General features: G+C 43.4%; 2 protein-coding genes and 1 pseudogene across 2 annotated transcripts; 2 read left to right on the top strand and 1 right to left on the bottom strand.

The window, feature by feature from the left end:
* Positions 1-291: 291 nt before the first annotated feature.
* c20h1orf131 (chromosome 20 C1orf131 homolog) lies at positions 292-3,816 on the bottom strand. Its single transcript, XM_035143950.2, has 8 exons — positions 3,599-3,816; positions 3,148-3,318; positions 2,872-2,972; positions 2,615-2,674; positions 2,382-2,477; positions 2,207-2,293; positions 2,067-2,107; positions 292-1,967 (listed from the first exon to the last, which is right to left on the bottom strand). The coding sequence occupies exons 1-8, from the start codon at positions 3,675-3,677 to the stop codon at positions 1,838-1,840; spliced, it is 765 nt and encodes a 254-aa protein (XP_034999841.2). The 5' UTR covers positions 3,678-3,816; the 3' UTR covers positions 292-1,837.
* gnpat (glyceronephosphate O-acyltransferase) lies at positions 3,802-10,829 on the top strand. Its single transcript, XM_035143947.2, has 17 exons — positions 3,802-3,982; positions 4,365-4,556; positions 5,032-5,208; positions 5,320-5,449; positions 5,542-5,669; positions 5,927-6,002; positions 6,240-6,391; positions 6,485-6,615; positions 6,710-6,942; positions 7,115-7,213; positions 7,362-7,535; positions 7,653-7,732; positions 7,815-7,955; positions 8,276-8,375; positions 8,529-8,622; positions 8,823-8,884; positions 8,996-10,829. Exons 1-17 carry the CDS (start codon positions 3,959-3,961, stop codon positions 9,037-9,039), a joined length of 2,037 nt encoding a protein of 678 aa, XP_034999838.2. The 5' UTR covers positions 3,802-3,958; the 3' UTR covers positions 9,040-10,829.
* Positions 10,830-16,884: 6,055 nt separating this feature from the next.
* LOC124851203 lies at positions 16,885-17,826 on the top strand (annotated as a pseudogene).
* The last annotated feature ends 244 nt before the right edge of the window (positions 17,827-18,070 follow it).

The raw sequence follows: 18,070 nt of genomic DNA, 5'->3' as shown, positions 1-18,070 counted from the left end.
TAAGCAAGTTGCTCAATAAATATAATCAAGTGGCCATAATCAATACTTTAAGTATGACGCTGATTGACTTTGTGTACATTTTACAGAAACTGCTGCAACATCCACAGAGACTCATCGTCCTCTTTGCTCTACTGAAGCATCTGAGTGTCTTTCAAATGTTGCTATTTGCTTGATGTGCAAATGAGCAAATTTCAGATCAATTGAAAAGACAAAACTGTTTTTTCTTCTGCTTCCATCAGCTAAAAAAACCTGTAAATGGAGGTTTAACGAAACATTTCAGTCACAAATTAAGAAATTTAATTGCATTTATTTTCTAATCTCAATTTACATATACCATCTTTCCTTTTCCCAGTCAGACTTAGTTTCTCCTGACGCAGAAATCACATCCAACTTTCTGCCAAAGGGGATTTTTCTCTTTCTGACATGTGCCAGACTGCCAGTTACCACCTAAGGGCTACATTTGCATCATGTGAGGCTTCCTGGTTGTTCTGCTCTACAACAGTGAGCGCCCCCCCCCCCATCAGAGGAGAAACCTGCCCTGAGGTTCACTCCTCTGAGACCAGGAATAGATTTTCAGAGCCCACGAGCAAAGTGAGACATCAATCATGAAATCTGGATAATCTCTCTCCTTAAATTCTGCACGTCCGGGTGTTTTGAGGTGACGTGTCCGCCGGCTGCGTCGATGTCAAAACAAAACTTAGGAAATCTTCACTGGAGGAAATAAAACTTTATACTGAGCCATACTGCTGCAGCTTCAGGAACTCAAGAGTTTCTTATATGATATTTATATGAAAACAGACAAAGATCACATATTTAAAATGATTCACATCATCGTCACTCCTGTGTAGATGTGGTATTGTACGGCATGTCCCTTTACCCCCCCCCCCACGAATGTGACATATTTGACCTCAACATGTGGTGCTGGGACAATACAGCATGTCACCATTATTTATTTACCTTCAACACATCAGAGGAAAAAAAATATATCTACGCTTGAGTATGTAAATATACTGAATTACATATTTATTTTTCTTTTTGTACGATGCTCGCTGGCTGCAAAACCACCTGGAAAGTCAAACGTGCGCTTACAGCTTCGAGACGAGCGACGTGCTGCAGATAAACTTCAGATTTCCTCACGCTCGTCTTCGGTGAAATGTCTACATGCAAAAAGCTGCTTTAGGAAAACGGTGTGAGAAGTTGTGACCTCACCCTCAGACGCACACGGTCAGATCGCAGGTTCCGTTTGTCGCCATAAGTCTTTATCGTTTCTGTGAAGACCTCAATGTTTACATCTAGAATAACGGAGAATCTGCTGCACTGGCAAAATCCCTTCCTCTTTCTCATGGGCAACGTGTTTATATGTGTCTTTCTTCATGGAAAACATGTGTGTACATTTCTAATTTGAAGATTTCCCTCCATCCTGTCCCTCTCTTCCTGCCAATATAAATGTTTTGTAAGACTGACATGGTTTGTATATGAGAAATGCATCATTTAAAAAAAACAGCAGAAATGTCTTTCTTTTTCTTTTTGTGGTCATTTATAAAAACAAAAAATAAATAAATTGTGATGGAATATGATTCAGCAGAGTCTCCAGTCTCGTGCATTAATGTGCTGCCCCACCCAGGAACGCTCAGGCTCCATTTCAGGGGGAATCGATAGATTGGATTTCTGACTCAGCGGCCGGTCGCCAGTCAGGCCGTCGCCATATTTCCAGCGCAGACCAGCGACACGTCAGGAAATCAGGAAATCAGCCTCACGGGTCACATCAGGAGCAGCTCTCGTCCAGTTCCTCTTCATTCCTGTGCTTCAGTTTCTTAGCAGAAGCACAAGAACGAACCTATTTGCTTCTCTTGTTGCCTTTAATTTTCTGGATCTCCTTGGAGCTCAGGACCAGCAGCCCGTTCTTAAAGCGCCCCACCTGACCCGAGGGGGTGGAGCCAGAGCCGGACGACACCTTCTTCCTGTCCCTGGGGACGAGAGAGAAGCGAAATACAAGGTTCAAACACTGAGATGCACCAGAAGAGAGTAGAGTGCATGAACATAAACATAACACTTCATTCACTCACCTCTGATTATTCGTCTTCGTCTTCTTCTTTTTCTTCAAGTCCTACGAGGCAGAGAAACACGGTCAGAATTTAAATGATCATAATAATCACATAAGTAACAGTGACACCTCTGTTTGATGCGACACACTTTCACGTCTTACCGGCTGAACTTCCTCTTTTGCTTTCTCCTTCTTCTCTTTAATCTGTCGCTGCATCAGCTTGTAGTTGACGTAGTCCTTCTTAGGAGGCTGAAGAAGAAACAGTAATTAAAACTGGTCACTCAGACGGTTCTGATACTGAGGACAGAACAGAGTAAGAGTAACGAAGGGTCCTTACTCGGGCTCCGAGCATGATGGCTCTGTCCTTCTCAAAAACACGCTGCTGCTCCTTCTTATATCCGGTGATTCCGAACCGATGGACCTCCAGCCGAGCCTGATGTGCACGTTCACAGATACAGTGTAGTGAGACATTAAACTGTTTATTAATAAACCTGTTAACTTAAATTAGCTCCTGCTCATTCTCGAAATAAATGTCGCACTTAACATTTAAACTAAAGAGTAAAATTGTACCTTTTCTAAATTGATTTCATCCAGCGAGTCGCTTTGTGTCTTCTCCGGGATCTGAGGAGCCTTGAAGTGAGAACAGAACCAAGAGGAAACAAAGACGAGAGGAGAGGGAACGTGAGATGAATGAGCGACGACAAGAAGGTTTCAAAAATATCAACTGGAAAACAAAAGTTCATCACATCCTCAGACTAGGTTTTTTAGCCTCATCTGTACTTTTATAATGAAGAACACGGAGAAAAGCTAAAGTATCTTTGACTCACAGGTGTTTTGTCTGAAGCTGGCGTCTGACTGGTCTTCAGTTTCTTTCTGTAATCTTGATAAGTCACGACCTCGACCTGACTCACCTGCCGGACGGCTGAACCTGCGTGAGACGATAAAACAATTAGTAAAACAAGGGAAGTGGAGAAACGAGTGGTGGATGATGTAAACAGGTCAAAACAAATCATCTGAGAGCTCGTGGTATGATCCTTGAAATCAAAAAAAGTTAGAGGAGAGTATTAAAAGTATTTTCCACAGTATTTTCCCAGGCTGCTCACCTGTCTGCGGTTGCTGCTGCTGTTCAGTAACAGTATTTGTTGCTTGCTCATCTTTAGTGTCAACACAAATATCCTTCACTGCAGTGAACTCTTCTTCCTCCTCCTCCTCATCTTCCTCACGCCGGTTTCTCTTCTTCTTCTTGAGCTTCTTTTTTGATGCAGGTCCATTATCTGCAAGCAGCGGTGTCAGATGTCAGTATTGATCTCTGTGTTTAGACATAATCGAATACACAAATCTAAGTAATCAACACATGTGCACGTATAGTTATTGCACATGTGTACGTATCAGTTGTTTCACATTGAGGGAAATAGAACAACCAGCTCATATTTGTAACGTGGTAACTTGAGGTAAAGCTAAATCCAGATGTTTTAAATAAGCTAAGACATCATTCATAGTTCATCAGCTCCATTAGCCCCCGTTAGCCACATCGCTAACTCACGTCCCACTCACCAAACTCATAAAACTTGTCCAACAACTGTTCGAGAAACACTTGATCTTCGTCCTTTTCCCCGTTTGACTTGGAGTTCATTTTAAACTACGTGTGAAAACCCCGGTTTCACGACGACGCGGCGCAGGAACAGTTCACAGGTTCACAGCTAAACGTGACAACAAACCGGTGAGGCACATGGGGCTCCACTTCCGGGTTGGACCTCCCCGCCCACCGTACGTGCGGAAATGCTACGGAAGTGCCCTGTGAACACGCCTGAAGTGTTTTTTTTTTTTTTTAGAGAAGTCCGAACTGCTCACACGTTCGAGTCCGGAGAACTTCACCGGACACGACGTCAATGTGCCGATAAAGTGGGATAAAACATGGCGTCCACATCTGGTTATTCGGTATGTTTTGCTCTTGCTGTCGGCGGCTAAGCTAACTCCAAGCTAACTGGGGCTGTGGCTGTTTCCACACTTTGCTGTTTGACATTTCATTCAAACAGCTGATTGACTGAAGGACACTGGTGTGACAACACGTTGACAAACTCAGAGGTCACAGGTTTATATATCTGTGATTCAATGACTCATCAGAAACACGTTATTTGTTCACATTTGATCAGATGTAAAGTGAAAAACTAAAGTGAAGGACATGCAAACACCTCCAGTTACTGTTTGATCTGCTTTGCATGTTTACTCTGTTGCAGTAACACGTGTATTAAAGTGTACTGTGGTTGTAGTGGGTTCATGCATGTGTCTGACTCTGGGTTGTGTGTCTCCTGCTCTGCAGCACAGAGACCCCATGCTGAAGAAGAGAGATGAGTTCGAGGACCTTCTGGAGGAGAGGAGGAACTCCAGTGACCTGAGATACGCGTTCAGGAGCTACAGCCCGGTTCTGTACAAAGAACTCTCTCCCTGCACAGCCAGCTCGCTGAAGAACATGGTGCTGCGGTCCGATCAGCTGCGCTTTGTCATCAGCCAGGTAACGTATAGAGGGGGGGGTGACACGAGTTTGTGTTTCTGGTTGTACCCGACTGACGCTTGGTTATGATTTTACACCGAAAACGTGGCAGGTTAGTTCAGAATCAGCTTTATTAAGTACACATACTTGGAATTTGACTCCGGTGTAGTTGCGTTCAGTGTACTTACACAAATAAACACACAATTAGCAAGCTGTAATACAATTGGTTCGGTGGCTCCTGTGTAATAGACAAACAGCAAAGAAAACACAACCTCCTTGGTGGAGATAAATATACATTCATTTCTAAAAAGCTTTCAGAATATTGCAAATACACACTTGACCATCTTTAAAGTTTTCCTCTCCAGGTTTCATATTGTTATATTATGAACAAGAGGGTTGGAGAAATAGGCCTCCGTCAAATGCATAGTCAAAAAAGCTTTAAAACTATGTTATTCTATTATTATTACCCTGTAATATTTCCTTTTGAATTGTAAAGGTTTGCCTAGAGACGGGCCGAGCCGTTGATGACATCCAGGAGGAGGCGTCGGCCATCTTGGAGGAGATGGCTCACAACCTGCAGCTCAGCACCGTTCGCTTCTTCGCCTTCACGCTCTGCAAAGTCTTCAAAACCCTGTTCAGGAGCATCTGTGTCAATGAGGAGGGAATCCAGAGGGTGAGCGCACACACACACGACCAAGATACACAACGCCAACGTGTCTGAGAGAGGTCGCAAACATCGTTAAGGTCGACTGACGCACACAACCTGTGTTTGAATTGTCTGCAGCTGCAACAGGCCATTCAGGAGCACCCGGTCATCCTGCTGCCCAGTCACCGAAGCTACATGGACTTCCTGCTGATGTCATACATCATGTACACCTATGACGTGGCTCTACCTGTCATCGCTGCTGGCATGGGTAAACACAAAGAACACGAGTGTTAATGCTGAGTTTATTCAATCAAACACCACAACTATTTGCACATGGATTAAAAGGGACTTTCTCTGCAGATTTCATGGGAATGAAGTTTGTCGGGGAGATGCTGCGGATGTCCGGAGCCTTCTTCATTCGACGATCCTTCGGTGCCGACAAGCTGTACTGGGCCATCTTCTCAGAATATGTCAAGACCATGGTTAAGGTGAGGAAACCGTTTCTCCTGCAGGCTTTTATTCTTTTTAAGGAGTTAAAAACATTGTGCTGTGGTTCAGGAGGAGTGAGTCAGAGCCATCTTAGTTTTTTGAAAGCCCTCTTCTGTAATTATTACACAGCGACACACAGTTATTCTCTTCTCTGCCATTTCGCCTTATCTCTGAATATGGAGAAGTTTAAATAATTGTACTTGACAAACGTCTTTAATTTCATTCATTATGGTCTTAACGAGGTTTTTTACTCCAGAATGGATTCGCACCCGTTGAGTTTTTCCTGGAAGGAACCAGAAGTCGAACGAGCAAATCTTTGACTCCAAAGTTAGGTAAGGAACAAACAAACTTTCTACAATTTCTTTTAGGTTTTTATTAAAACATACAATTTATATCAAGGATATAAGGATGGAGAGTTGTACACATATTAAAGCTGATTGTAAAGATTGTAAAACCCTTTGAGGCAAATTTGTTTAAATACCAGCGTCCTTTATAGTGAGTAGAGTCAAATTCTGAAAATGTCCCAGTTGTGTTTTTTGACTGTGATTTGAATCCTCGTCTTCCTCCAGGTCTGTTGAATATAGTGATGGATCCGTTCTTTAAAGGGGAAGTGTTTGACCTCAACTTGGTCCCAGTCAGCATCAGCTATGAGAGGATCCTAGAGGAGTCGCTCTACGCCAGAGAACTGCTGGGTGTTCCCAAACCTAAAGAGTCCACTTCAGTGAGTCCCTTACACATTTGTGTTCATTTACATTAGACCCTGCAGACATCAGAAGTTATATTTCATACCGATTCCCCTCCCTGTGCTCTGTAGGGTCTGATTAAAGCCAGGAAGGTCCTCAGTGAAGACTACGGCAGTATCCACGTGTACTTTGGTGAACCCGTGTCGGTCAGGAGTTTGGCCCAGGGCAAAATCGACCGCAGCCAGTTCAACCTCCTACCAAGGTACGACATTCAGACATTAAACAACAACAAGATTCTGACAGACGTAGATGTAAATGAAGAAACATGCACTTGACTGTGACCTGTCCACTTTCAGACACATCCCCAGGAGGCCCAGTGAGGAGATCTCTAACTTGGTGAACGACTCGGCCTACAGGCTGGTTCGGGCTCAGGAGGAGAACATGGTCCTGAAGCCGTGGGTCCTTCTGGCCTCCCTGCTGCTCCAGAGCCACCATCAGAACCAGGCGACCGCACTGGACGAGCTGACTGAACAAGCTGTGTGGCTCAGGGATCTTTCACGACAGTATGGAGCCTTCCTGCACTGGCCTGGTACAGTATGAGTCTGATCCCCCCCCTTCCTCCTTTAGACAGATACTTTGTGTTCTCAGCGACACTGAGACTCTGTTCTGATTTACAAAAGACGTTATTCTGTGGTGTTGGATCCAGTTAAACCTCCCGGGTCCCTTTCTTCATATCTTCTTCATCCACTTCTCTCGTTCAGACCACGTTCCTCCATCAGAAGTCGTCTCCTCAAGTCTCTCTTTGCATCGAGGTCTGGTGACAATCTCTGAGGGAAGAGTTCAGCTGGCGCTGGAACAAGGTTTGTGTTTACTTATGTTTGTTTTTGTTCCTTGTCGCATCTGCACAATCCTACATTGCTGCCACTCAATCATAAAGCAACTTACTTTGAGGCCACGTAAGCAAAGGCAGGAACAGATAAAAACAGTTTTTCCACCTCCTGCCCGCAGCAGAACAATCAGGCCCGGGGGAGCCTCCCAGAGCCGCTACCCCAGAAGAGGAGCTCTTGAGCCAGGCAGTCACCGTCCTCTCCTGCGCCTCCTACAGGAACCAGGCTCTGCACATCTTTCTCCGACCGGCACTGCTCGCCTCGGCCGTCCACGCCGCCTCATCCAACAACAAGCGTAAGACTGACGCTGCTGTTTACCTGCTCACATGTGCCGACAGCAGGTTGTTAAATGTTTAAGACACAGAACATGTTGGTGACTTCTGCTGCGTGTGAATCTTTGTGTGTTTTTCAGAGGAGGTTTTCAACAGCTTCAGCTTCCTCAGAAACATGTTGTCCAACGAGTTCATCCTCTGTCCTGGAGCTACAGTGCAGGTGAGGAACACCATTTATACACTCAATTAATCTTTGGCCCCTTTATCGTGGCCGGTACAATAAGTTGCTGTGTGTCCTGCAGGACTTCGAGGACGCCTGTTTCCTTCTGGTGAAGACTGGAGCGCTGCAGGTTTCCCAGCAGGAGGTTGTGGTGACGGAAAGAGGACACAGAACACTGGCCTTCCTCACCAGTATGCTGGACCCCTTCTTACAGGGATACCAGGTGAGGGAGACACACAGAGTGGTTTTACACACTGATAAGATCCTGAAGCTTGTTAGAGTTGAAATTTAGCCTTCTGGGTCTTTATTATTTTCTGTTTGAGTTTGTGGAGTCGACAGATTATTTGTGAACCAAAAAACCTTAAATGTAAATCCAGCAGTTTGTTTTGTGCAGCTCGTAATCGCATCAGAACTGTCATTAGTGAAGGTTTGTGTGTGTGCTGACTGCTGATGTCCTCTAGAGGGTGCTGTCAACTCAGCATTAACTGTACATCTGTTTCTCTGTGTGTGTCTGTGTGTCTGTCTGTGTGTGTGTTGTCTCAGGTGGTGTGCAGGTTCCTGTGTGAAGAGGCCACAGAGGATCTGACAGAGAAACAGTTTGTTCCGGCCGTCCGGAAGTTCATCCTCAAACTTCTTCTCGCAGGTTTCACACGTTTTATCGCCTCTGGTCTGTGTTTTCACCTCAGCTGTCGACTGAATAAAGACGTGTGTGTGTGTGTGTGTGTGTGTGTGTGTGTGTGTGTGTGTGTGTGTGTGTGTGTGTGTGTGTGTGTTGTGTTCGTGGTGTGTTCTCCAGGTCAACTAAGATACACTGAGGTGTTGTCCTCTGACCTCCAGAAGAACTCTCTGGCAGCTTTGCTGAGACTCGGAGCCGTACGGAAAATCAAAGGGTGCGTTGGTTTTAATCATCCTTCTGTCCCCGGTTGGTTTGATGCAGAATAATCCTTCATATGTGGAGTAATGATGTTGAGATATTAAGAAGCTAAATGAATGATTTTTAAAAAGTACTTTCTAACAAAGAAATAGTCTTAAGCTGTGGATCTGCAGAGAGCGTTTGGTTCTCAAAGTGACTTCAATGTTTCTACTTCAGAGCGGAGCCGGGAACTCTAAAGGTCAACAAGGTGATGGTGAACTCATTGGAAGACACTCTAGGTAAGAGACACGCTGTGTGTTGGCGCCTGAACAAACCGACAGGAATACAAAGACTTTTTGGATCCTCCAGGTCTTTTAAAAACATCTGAAATTCTTCATCTGTTTGTCCAGGAGGGAAACTTCCGACTCAGAAAGCCGCCGTCGCTCGCCTGTAACTCAGCGACCTCGTTAGCCAAAGGAGATTCAGAAGGTCAAATCCTCTCACCGACGCCTCGGCCCCGTTCTGCATCGAGTCGACGCGGCTTCTCACTACGAGAGGGTGGAACAAAAGCCATGTGGAGACGGCGCAACCGCTTTTAATTTTCCTTTTCTTTAATTTCTCTGTCTTCTCCTCGCCTCTCTTTCTCTTCCTTAGACTCTTCTATTGAAAATCTTTTTATACGCGTACGTAAAACCAGACGATGAGCCGGGCCTGTGAGGGTACATTGCTTTGGGCTCAGTCTGACTAACCAACCAGCCTTGGAGCCTCGTGAAAAGCTCCTGAATGTGTGACGGGCTCCTCTCAGGATCGTGGACGGTTTCCATTAATGCATTTGATTTGTATCCTCGTAATAATCAGCGTGGCTTTTTTCTCGGTGGTGTTCTCCGTCTTCTCCCTCAGCTCCAGTTTGTCTGTTACTCACCGTCTGTCTTTATTTTGAGCACTTTAATGAATTGTGGTGTGGAGCTTTTATCCTAAATGTCTTTTGCTATTGTTTTCTCCTTTTTTCACTCCTTTGTTTTGGTGTGTGTGTGAAACAAAAGGTGCTAAACTGGATGAATACCAACATTTTAATTCGTTATTATTGTTTTGGGCACTTTTATGAGCAAAAAACAATTTATATCTTTTGAGTTGAACTTGTCACAAACTCGAGGCCTTTTGGTTGTTGCAGGCGTTTTGCCAGCAGCGGTACGTCCGTCTTTGTTTTACGCTGCGGAGATGATGCTACAAGTCTAATGTCGCATGTTGTTGCCAAACTCCAGAGGAAAGAGCGTTAATTTATACTGAAGCACTACCAGCTACACCAAAGGAATATGTTTTTTTTGTGTTGAATATGAATTCTGTTTTTTCTTTATCCGTTTTCTCACGTTCTTGTTACTGAACTTGCGTACTGAGTTTTTTTTCCCCACAATAAGTTTAGAAGTTGCTTGACATTGAACCTTTCATTTATACTCACAGAAACTTTACAGGCCTCGTATAAGTCTGTTACGAGGGAAGGAAGATGAGACAGAATAAATGAAAGCAGGAGCGGTAACTGTGACACCGGAACTCAGAGGAACAAAGCTCATAAAAGCAGAAGAACAACACGTCAGGACTTTGTGTAGAAGGAGTTTGACAAGTGCTGGGCCGGTGGGTGCTTCTTATTGTAAGCCTCAGGATTAACTGATGTTCTGAAGTGTGTCGTTTCTTTTTAGTAAAAGTTTCCCAAATTAAATCTAGAGGAGTTTTAAAATCCTTATATTGAAGCTATTTATTTGGCGGCTATAACCAGCAATGCAGAGGAGTTAAAGCTCTTGGTCGTGGAGGAAATTATACGAACGAGCCAAATTCTCCTGTCAGGTCTCGAGTGTCAAATCATAAATCATCACTTCTTTTATGAAGCGCTACCTCCGTCTGCTTCGTTTGCCAAATTTGTTTTGAAACTTGAAGCGCTGACGTTCACTGGGTCTAAAAGAAAAAGCAGCTCAGCATTAAAAAAAGAAACCTGCCTGTTAACACGTCACCCAGAGTGCGAGTCGACACTCGATCTGTGTGTGTGGTTCAAAAAAGTTTTCAAACAGCTTTTATATGACGTGTCATGAATTCACTCCTTTGTGTCTTTTGTGTGTGTGCTTTCATGCATGTAACCATGTTACTGTGTGTGTGTGTGTGTGTGTGTGTGTGTGTGTGTGTTTGTTGGGTGAAGCCTTTCAGTACAGGCTCATGAGTTAAAGAGCAAATTAATAAAAGGTTTTGAAATACGAATCCTAACTGTGTGTTGTTTTGTGTTGACGACGCGATGATCAGACTAATTCAGATTCCCTCCATCGTCCTCTTTGTTTGGTGGTCGAGGCTTTTGGGAGAAAACTGGGAGAAACTGTTAATTGGTTTAAAACGAATGAAGTGATGGTATTTAATCATCTTGTTTACACAAACAGAGAAAATTAGCAAGTTCGAAACTTAAAATTTAACCTGCACACGTCATCGAGACTAGAAAAGTGGTAAATAAAGACCATTTACCATCTTTTCTTCAAAATAACTAATTCTATGGTCTTTAAAGTTTTAGTCCCAGGTCGGTCTGAAGCTGCTTATATGCTTAAATATACATTTTCAACCTTTTCACTTTAAAAACCAGCATCGACATGCATATTTATTAAAGTACACAGTTATCTAATATGTCTCCCTTATGCCACGTCACTTCCTGTTCATCGCTCTCAAGGGAAACAACTCCAGACGTCCCTGTAGTGCAAATACAATTATATATGGTAGATAATAAACAGCATTTTTTCCAACACACTGATTCACTGGTATCTCAAACCTGCAAGTTGTTCTAAGAGGATTTATCCACCCTTCTACCATCTGTCCTCCAATGTTGCATGAAGGATTCCTGCAAAGCTCAGCTGGTGCTATCTGACATCACTACATCACACCATCCTCTAGGTGTCAGACTTGCCTCTCTGAGCTCTCAGTTCATGGCAAGTTGTTGACACACAGACACACACACACACACACACTCTGAGGCATTTTTCATCATGCTTTGTGGCTCCTCTGCTGAGTAAGAGACTGCTGCCAGCAAATCCGCCACTTTCCATCCATATTGCCCTTTCTCTCACTCTCACTCAGCCGCTGACAAATAATAGGTTCATCTGAAGTTGCCACACCAAATTGCTTATACACACACACACACACTCAAGTCCATCCTCCCATCCCTCCTTCCATCCATCCACCCACTCGTTCTCTCCTCTCTCTCTCTCCATCCATACCCGTCTCCCTGGTGGGGGTGTATAATAGTGTCAGCTGCAGCCGTATCAGCACTTTATCTGCTACATTATGACGAGCTGTATTGAATGCAGGGGGTACATACACACCGAATAGGAAGGTAACAGCTTTATAAACTGGTCTCTGACCTGTGGCAGCCGCCGGGGAACAAAAACAGTGTCTTTAGGTGCGTCTGCTCTCTGTTATTTGGTTATTTCCTTATCAAGGCATTTATGTGCACGTGCATGTGCACCACCGGCCGGGTGTTGTGCCCTCGGGGGCTCGTGCTGGTCTATATGCAGGCGATTGATTGAAAGAAAAAGGGACCCTGGTGTATAATGTGTCAGCGGCTAACCCTCGGTAATGGTGGCCTGATGGATTCAGCGCATTTCCTCCAGCAGATCCTGTTTATCAGGGCTCTGCGACGGAGGCTGGGACTTTAACATTTTGTAAGAGGAAAGGAAATGTGGGGACTGTCGGGGGGGTTTCCCTGAGGAGCGTCCTCCACCACGAGATCCCCGGCGAGCGAGCATCTAAGGTTCTCCTCAATCAAACCGGCTACAGGCCGAGCTGCAGTATTTTAAGGATTCTCGTGGTGAAGCACATCTCGGCTCTCGAGCGTTCTCGCCTCTAACCAGTCTTTTCATTCCTCCCTGACAACCCACAGAAGAAAAGGCTGCTCACAGAGTGTTAAAACAGAAAAAAACTTTCCCAAGCCTCAGGAATCCAATATGATCCACAAGGCACACAAAAAAATTCAGCAGCGATTTCCAGCGGTTTGAGGCAAATTACACTCTCCAGCCTGAAATGCCTTTTAAGAAAGTCCCGGAGGAGCACGTTGGAAAGAGAAATGGACTCGAACCACTCAGCTTTTGTTTTTTCTTCTCCTCTGCTCGTTTCCCCACCGGCCACCGAAGTCCTCATATCATTAATCCCCAGTGTAACCACTTGATGTTTCACGCCGAGTAATGGCCGGGCAAAATGAAAAATGTTTTATAAGATGACTGTTATTATATGTAATGGATATTTTTGTAGGGAGAGTGCAGCGGTTATCATCTCAGTGCGTCTGCAGAGAGTGATTTCATGTTGTGAAAGGGAGGAAAGTGGTGCAGATACTCAAGTACTGCACCTAAGGACAATTTTTGAAGTACTTGTACTCGAGTGTTTTGGCTGCTCCTACGAGTTTCAAGGGGAAATGTACATATTTTTTCTTCACTACTTTTCTTTTAGTTTTTACATTAACATCGGACATGAAAAACATCCTAAACTTTTAAAATCCAGAGCTGAGTTAAAAGTTAAACCAGTCAGATTCACTGTTTCAGTCAAAGTGACTAAAAAAGTTAAAACTATTCAAAATGGAACAAAAAGAACTGAGATTAGAGAACAGTCAGAAACACGAACACACGCTTGTTGAAGTTCTTTATTCAGTCAAGACTTGATGATTTATCTTGTGACTCTAAATAAATATTGATATTTTCTGTATTGCTTTGGATGGAATAACAACTTGTACTTTAAACTCCACCTGCTACTAATACTACAATCTACTGCTCCTGTAGAGGTATTTTCTCATTGGAAATCAAGAGACCATGTGTACAAATATACAATTCAGGACAAACATGGAAATGTCATACACACAAGTTCCAACAGTAATTGATTTTGTGAATATAACAAGTAGTTTACATTCTTTTAATACGTCATTTTATCAATTTTTATATTAATACTGTCATTGAGTAATTTCCTTCTGCTTTCAATCAATCAATCAATCAATCAATCAGTCAGTCAATCAATCACAAATGGCCTCACAGTGAAAACAATCTGTACAAGGTTCTCTTTGTGTTCAAAATGTCAATGTTCATTCTTTATTCAAACCTGCTGATTCCCATATTTAGTTGCTTTTTAATTATTTTTATTTTATGAATACTTTTATTTAAAACCAAGTCATATCGTATCAGTACTTCTTCACCTCTGCTTGCCGAAGTGTCCTTGGGCAAGACACTGACACCCGAGTTGCCCCTAAGCCTGTAAATGATGTGTGATAGAAAAGTGCTGCAGCGAATACAACGTCTACTTTTAAACACTTTGAGTGGTTGTTAAGAGTCGGTTCATCGACACACACACAAACACACGCTGCTGTATCTTCATGCTTTAGAGCAGGAGGATATTTTATTCAGTGATCGTAGGAAAACGTTCCCAAACTTTTAACTGCTTTGATTTTACACCTTAAAATGATTAGTCACATTAAAACACATCTGATAACAACATCTGTGCTGCAGCGTGGTCATTTGCATCTGTAATGTATTCAGTGTTTGCCTTTTGTCTGAGTAAAGCTCCGGTCACACGTGAGACAGTGAGAGCAAACGTTAAGAGACATAATCACAATATTGGTTTACACCAATTATTGTTAATGTATTCTTCTTTCTGCTTCTATCATGCATCGAAGAGTCGCTCTGCTGAGATCAGTGATTAGTGCCGAGTGAGCACATTTGCATTTTTAACTATATTTGCATAATGCAGAAATGCATGGATCTAATAAAGTGAGCTAATGTCTGCAATTAGCCAGAATGTGATTTCCCATTGTGAGCAAAGCATTTGCTTTAAATTTAACACAAGAGAGACACACACACAGTTTGCATACATCTATACACAGGGGGACGTCCATATGCAGTACACATAATCATACACACACACACATATATATATATATATATATATATATATATGTATACACACAACCATTACTCTCAGTCTTGCGGGATTCCACGAGCTGCCAGTTCTTGACAACAAGATAAATAATAAACCTCTGATGGACGCTGCCGCGAAGTGAAAGCTCAGGGAAGATTTAATAAAATCCAATAGAATCTAAGTGGAGTGGCATGAGCATGTGTGTGGATGTGTGTGTGTGTGTGTGTGTGTGTGTGTGTGTGTGTGTGTGTGTGCGTGTGCGTGTTTGCAGTGGAACTTCCTTTGTAGATCAAAGATTATTTGGATCAAGATTTGGGAACATGAGATTTCCCTTCACAGAGCGGAGCAGGTTCAGTAAACGCAGCTGACAGACGTCTGTTCTCTCCTCTGTCTGTGTCTGTTATACAAAATACTCTTCACATCATTTGACATTCAATGGAAGACCCGTGTGTTCACAAAAGCTCTGTATACACATACACATCTTTGTTACTGTTCATTTTAAGAAGTTAACAAATAGTTTGACCTTTTAGGAAATACTATACACTTACACCTTAGATATACCTCAAAATACCTTATATTTTGTTTGTTTATTTCATATAAAGACAGAAAAGTTAAAAATAACTCATCCCTGTGTTTCTGTTTGTTTGTGTGCTTGCTAACTTGTAAATGATTCCGATAGTTTTCACCATCACGTCTAATTCGTAGCCTAAACGTTAATTGATTCTTCCTCGTTAACTTCCCTCCCCAGCACCGTTGGTTTTAATAACTGAAAAGTACAAAGTTTTTCCAGTTGAGTCATTTGGGCGTTTTGATGTGGATGATTTGGGTTTTGTTCCACTTCAAAAATACTCAGACATGTGAATCATCGAGGAGACGCTGCTTCTATTAAACTCTGTAAATCAGGAAGACACATTCATAATTCTGCTTTGGTTGAAAACTAAAGTGCAAGATAAGCTCATAGTTAGATATAAAAACAACCTCTGCCCAGTGCAATAATAATGAATAAATTCAGATTTAACAGGAGGAGTGCAGTTGATACTACATTGAACGTGGCAGCTTCCAGGCATGAGGTGGTAAAGTCAGTAGAACCCTCTCGTGGAGCTTGTTGAACATCCTGCCTCTGAGCAAACTGAGGCTCAGACACAGAAACGCCAGTTGAACTCCTGCCGCCCCTCCGCGGGCCCTTTAAGATGGTACAAATCTGATCTAATTAAAAATGACAGGACGGGTAAATGTCCTCGTTCTCTCTCAGTCGGAGGGCTCTCCGGGGCCGAAATAACTTTCATAATTAGGACCGAATTGACTGCTGACTGTGAAGCTGCGAGGACGACAGAGCAGAGCAGCTTGTGAATGTATTGAACCTTTTGTCCAGAAAAGCAAACAATATGACAGAGAAGTGAAGGGAAACTGACTTGAAAGACCTGAAATCCTTTTGACCTCATAAGTCACAAGTGAAACTGGTTATTTGTGGATATTGGTTCATTTTGGGATATTTGCATCTGCTCAATAGCTTTAAAATGCAAGTATGTAAGTATGTAAAAGTAAATGTGTTTTAGTTAAGTCTATGGAATGACTTTACAGATGTCAGCTTTTTTAAAACTTGTATTTGACATTTATTTTCATGATAATAATTTTTGCAGATGTTTGACCAGCTCTCCTAAACTGTAGACGTCTAAATTTCAGTTTTCAAATAAATTTTAAAACGCAGATTTAACTGAAAATGAGACGTATCCTTTATTAGTCCCACAATGGGACATTTGCAGTATTACAGCAGCAAGAGTCAAAAAGACATCAGCAGGTAATAAGTAACATGCAATACTTAAGTGTGAGGGAATTTAAAACGATAGAAATATATGAATGTAATTAAACTAATGTAATAGTGTAAAGACAGTGAAGATATGTGCAGCGTGAGAATATACAGTGAATGTATTGCACATGAACTGCTGATATTGCACAGGCAGATGAATCTGGCACAGCAGAGTTAAAGTGTTAGAGTGCAGTCCATAAGGGGGTATATTTTGTACTGGCAGCAGGGCTGCTTGTACATTTGTTTCAGGTTTTACAGGTTTTATCATCCAGCATCTCAAGCTCCACCTCTCCTGACTCACCTGAGAAACCAGGAAACATCTGTTACTCCTGGAAGAGACGCAGGCTGAAAACCAGACGATCACATTCACCTTCCAAACCAACCAAACTGTTAAACCAGACCAGACGTCCTGAGTGAGTCCAGCTACAGGAGAAGAGTCAAACTACAACCTGCCGACGCTCCACACACTGACCGAGTTTAACACACCCCTGACTCAGACAGGAAGTAAACCTCAGTGAAGTTCAGGAGCTGTGACTGACTGACTGTCTGTTTCTCAGCTTCACCTGAGACTCAATGGCTTCCAGATCAGAAGTGGATCACTGCTGTCCTGTCTGCCATGATGTCTTCAGAGATCCTGTCGTTCTGTCATGTAGCCGCTGCTTCTGTAAAGACTGTGTGAAGAGTCAGTGGAAAGACAAAGAAGTAAAAGATGTCCACTTTGTAAGAGAAGATCTTCAAGGTCAGAACCACCTTCTAACCTGGTGTTGAAGAACCTGTGTGAGACCTTCTTACAGGAGAGAGACTGTGAGCTCTTCACATGCTCTCTGCAGTCTGCACTCAGAGAAACTCAGACTCTTCTGTCTGGACCATCAGCAGCCAGTGTGTGTCATTCCAGAGATTCAGAAAACACAGCGACTCACAGATTCGAGACTCCATCGATGAAGCTGCACAACAACACAAGAAGCAGCTTCAGGAAACTCTGAGCCCTTGAAGGAGAAGCAGTGTTTTGAACGTGTTAAAGTAGAGTGAACAAACAGAACACATTAAGGTCCAGGCCGCACTACAGAGACGCAGATCAAGGGAGCAGTTTAAAAGCTTCATCAGTTTCTGGAGGAGGAAGAGGAGGCCAGGATGACTGTACTGAAGGAGAAGAGGAGCAGAGTCAGATGATGAAGAAGAAGATTGGAGGCTCTGAGCAGAGACATAACGGCTCTTTCAGACACAATCAGAACCACAGAGGACGCAGCTGAGAGCTGAAGACGCCCTGCCTCTGCTCAACTACAGCTGCAGTGGGAACCCAGTCCAGCAGCGCCCTGCTGGATGATCCACAGCTGGCCTCAGGAGCCTGATAGACGAGGCCAAACATCTGGGCAACCTGAGCTCAACATCTGAACAAGATGAAGGACGTGGGTCTCCTACAGTCCTGTGGTTCTGGACTCAAACTCTGCTCATCCAGAACTCGTCCTGTCTGAAGATCTGACCAGTTTGAGACGAGGAGAGAGACAGAAGCTCTGACAATCCAGAGGTTTGACACACTCCTTAGTCCTGGATCTGAGGGTTTAACCAGGGACTCACAGCTGGGACGTCCTGGTTGGAGACAGTGCAAACTGGTCACTGGGTGTAAGAGCAGAGTCTGTCCCGAGGAGGAATCAAACTGTCTGGATACTGGAGAATGTCTCAGTGTAGGTAAATACTCAGCAGAGTCACTACCAGGATCATCTGATCTCTCTGTGCAGAAGATCCAGAGGACTTGAGTGAA

Source organism: Hippoglossus stenolepis, chromosome 20 (assembly GCF_022539355.2).
Source record: "Hippoglossus stenolepis isolate QCI-W04-F060 chromosome 20, HSTE1.2, whole genome shotgun sequence".
Lineage (NCBI taxonomy): Eukaryota > Metazoa > Chordata > Actinopteri > Pleuronectiformes > Pleuronectidae > Hippoglossus > Hippoglossus stenolepis.
This window is presented reverse-complemented; position numbering and strand designations above follow the sequence as displayed.

Coding starts and splice junctions, on each gene's coding strand:
- c20h1orf131 (XM_035143950.2), bottom strand. CDS start 3,677: ATGAACTCCAAGTCAAACGGGGAAAAGGACGAAGATCAAGTGTTTCTC. Junction 3,319..3,598: donor GGACAAGTTTTATGAGTTTG/GTGAGTGGGACG, acceptor CGCTGCTTGCAG/ATAATGGACCTGCATCAAAA. Junction 2,675..2,871: donor CAGCTTCAGACAAAACACCT/GTGAGTCAAAGA, acceptor TCTCACTTCAAG/GCTCCTCAGATCCCGGAGAA.
- gnpat (XM_035143947.2), top strand. CDS start 3,959: ATGGCGTCCACATCTGGTTATTCG. Junction 6,392..6,484: donor AACCTAAAGAGTCCACTTCA/GTGAGTCCCTTA, acceptor TGTGCTCTGTAG/GGTCTGATTAAAGCCAGGAA. Junction 6,616..6,709: donor CAGTTCAACCTCCTACCAAG/GTACGACATTCA, acceptor GTCCACTTTCAG/ACACATCCCCAGGAGGCCCA.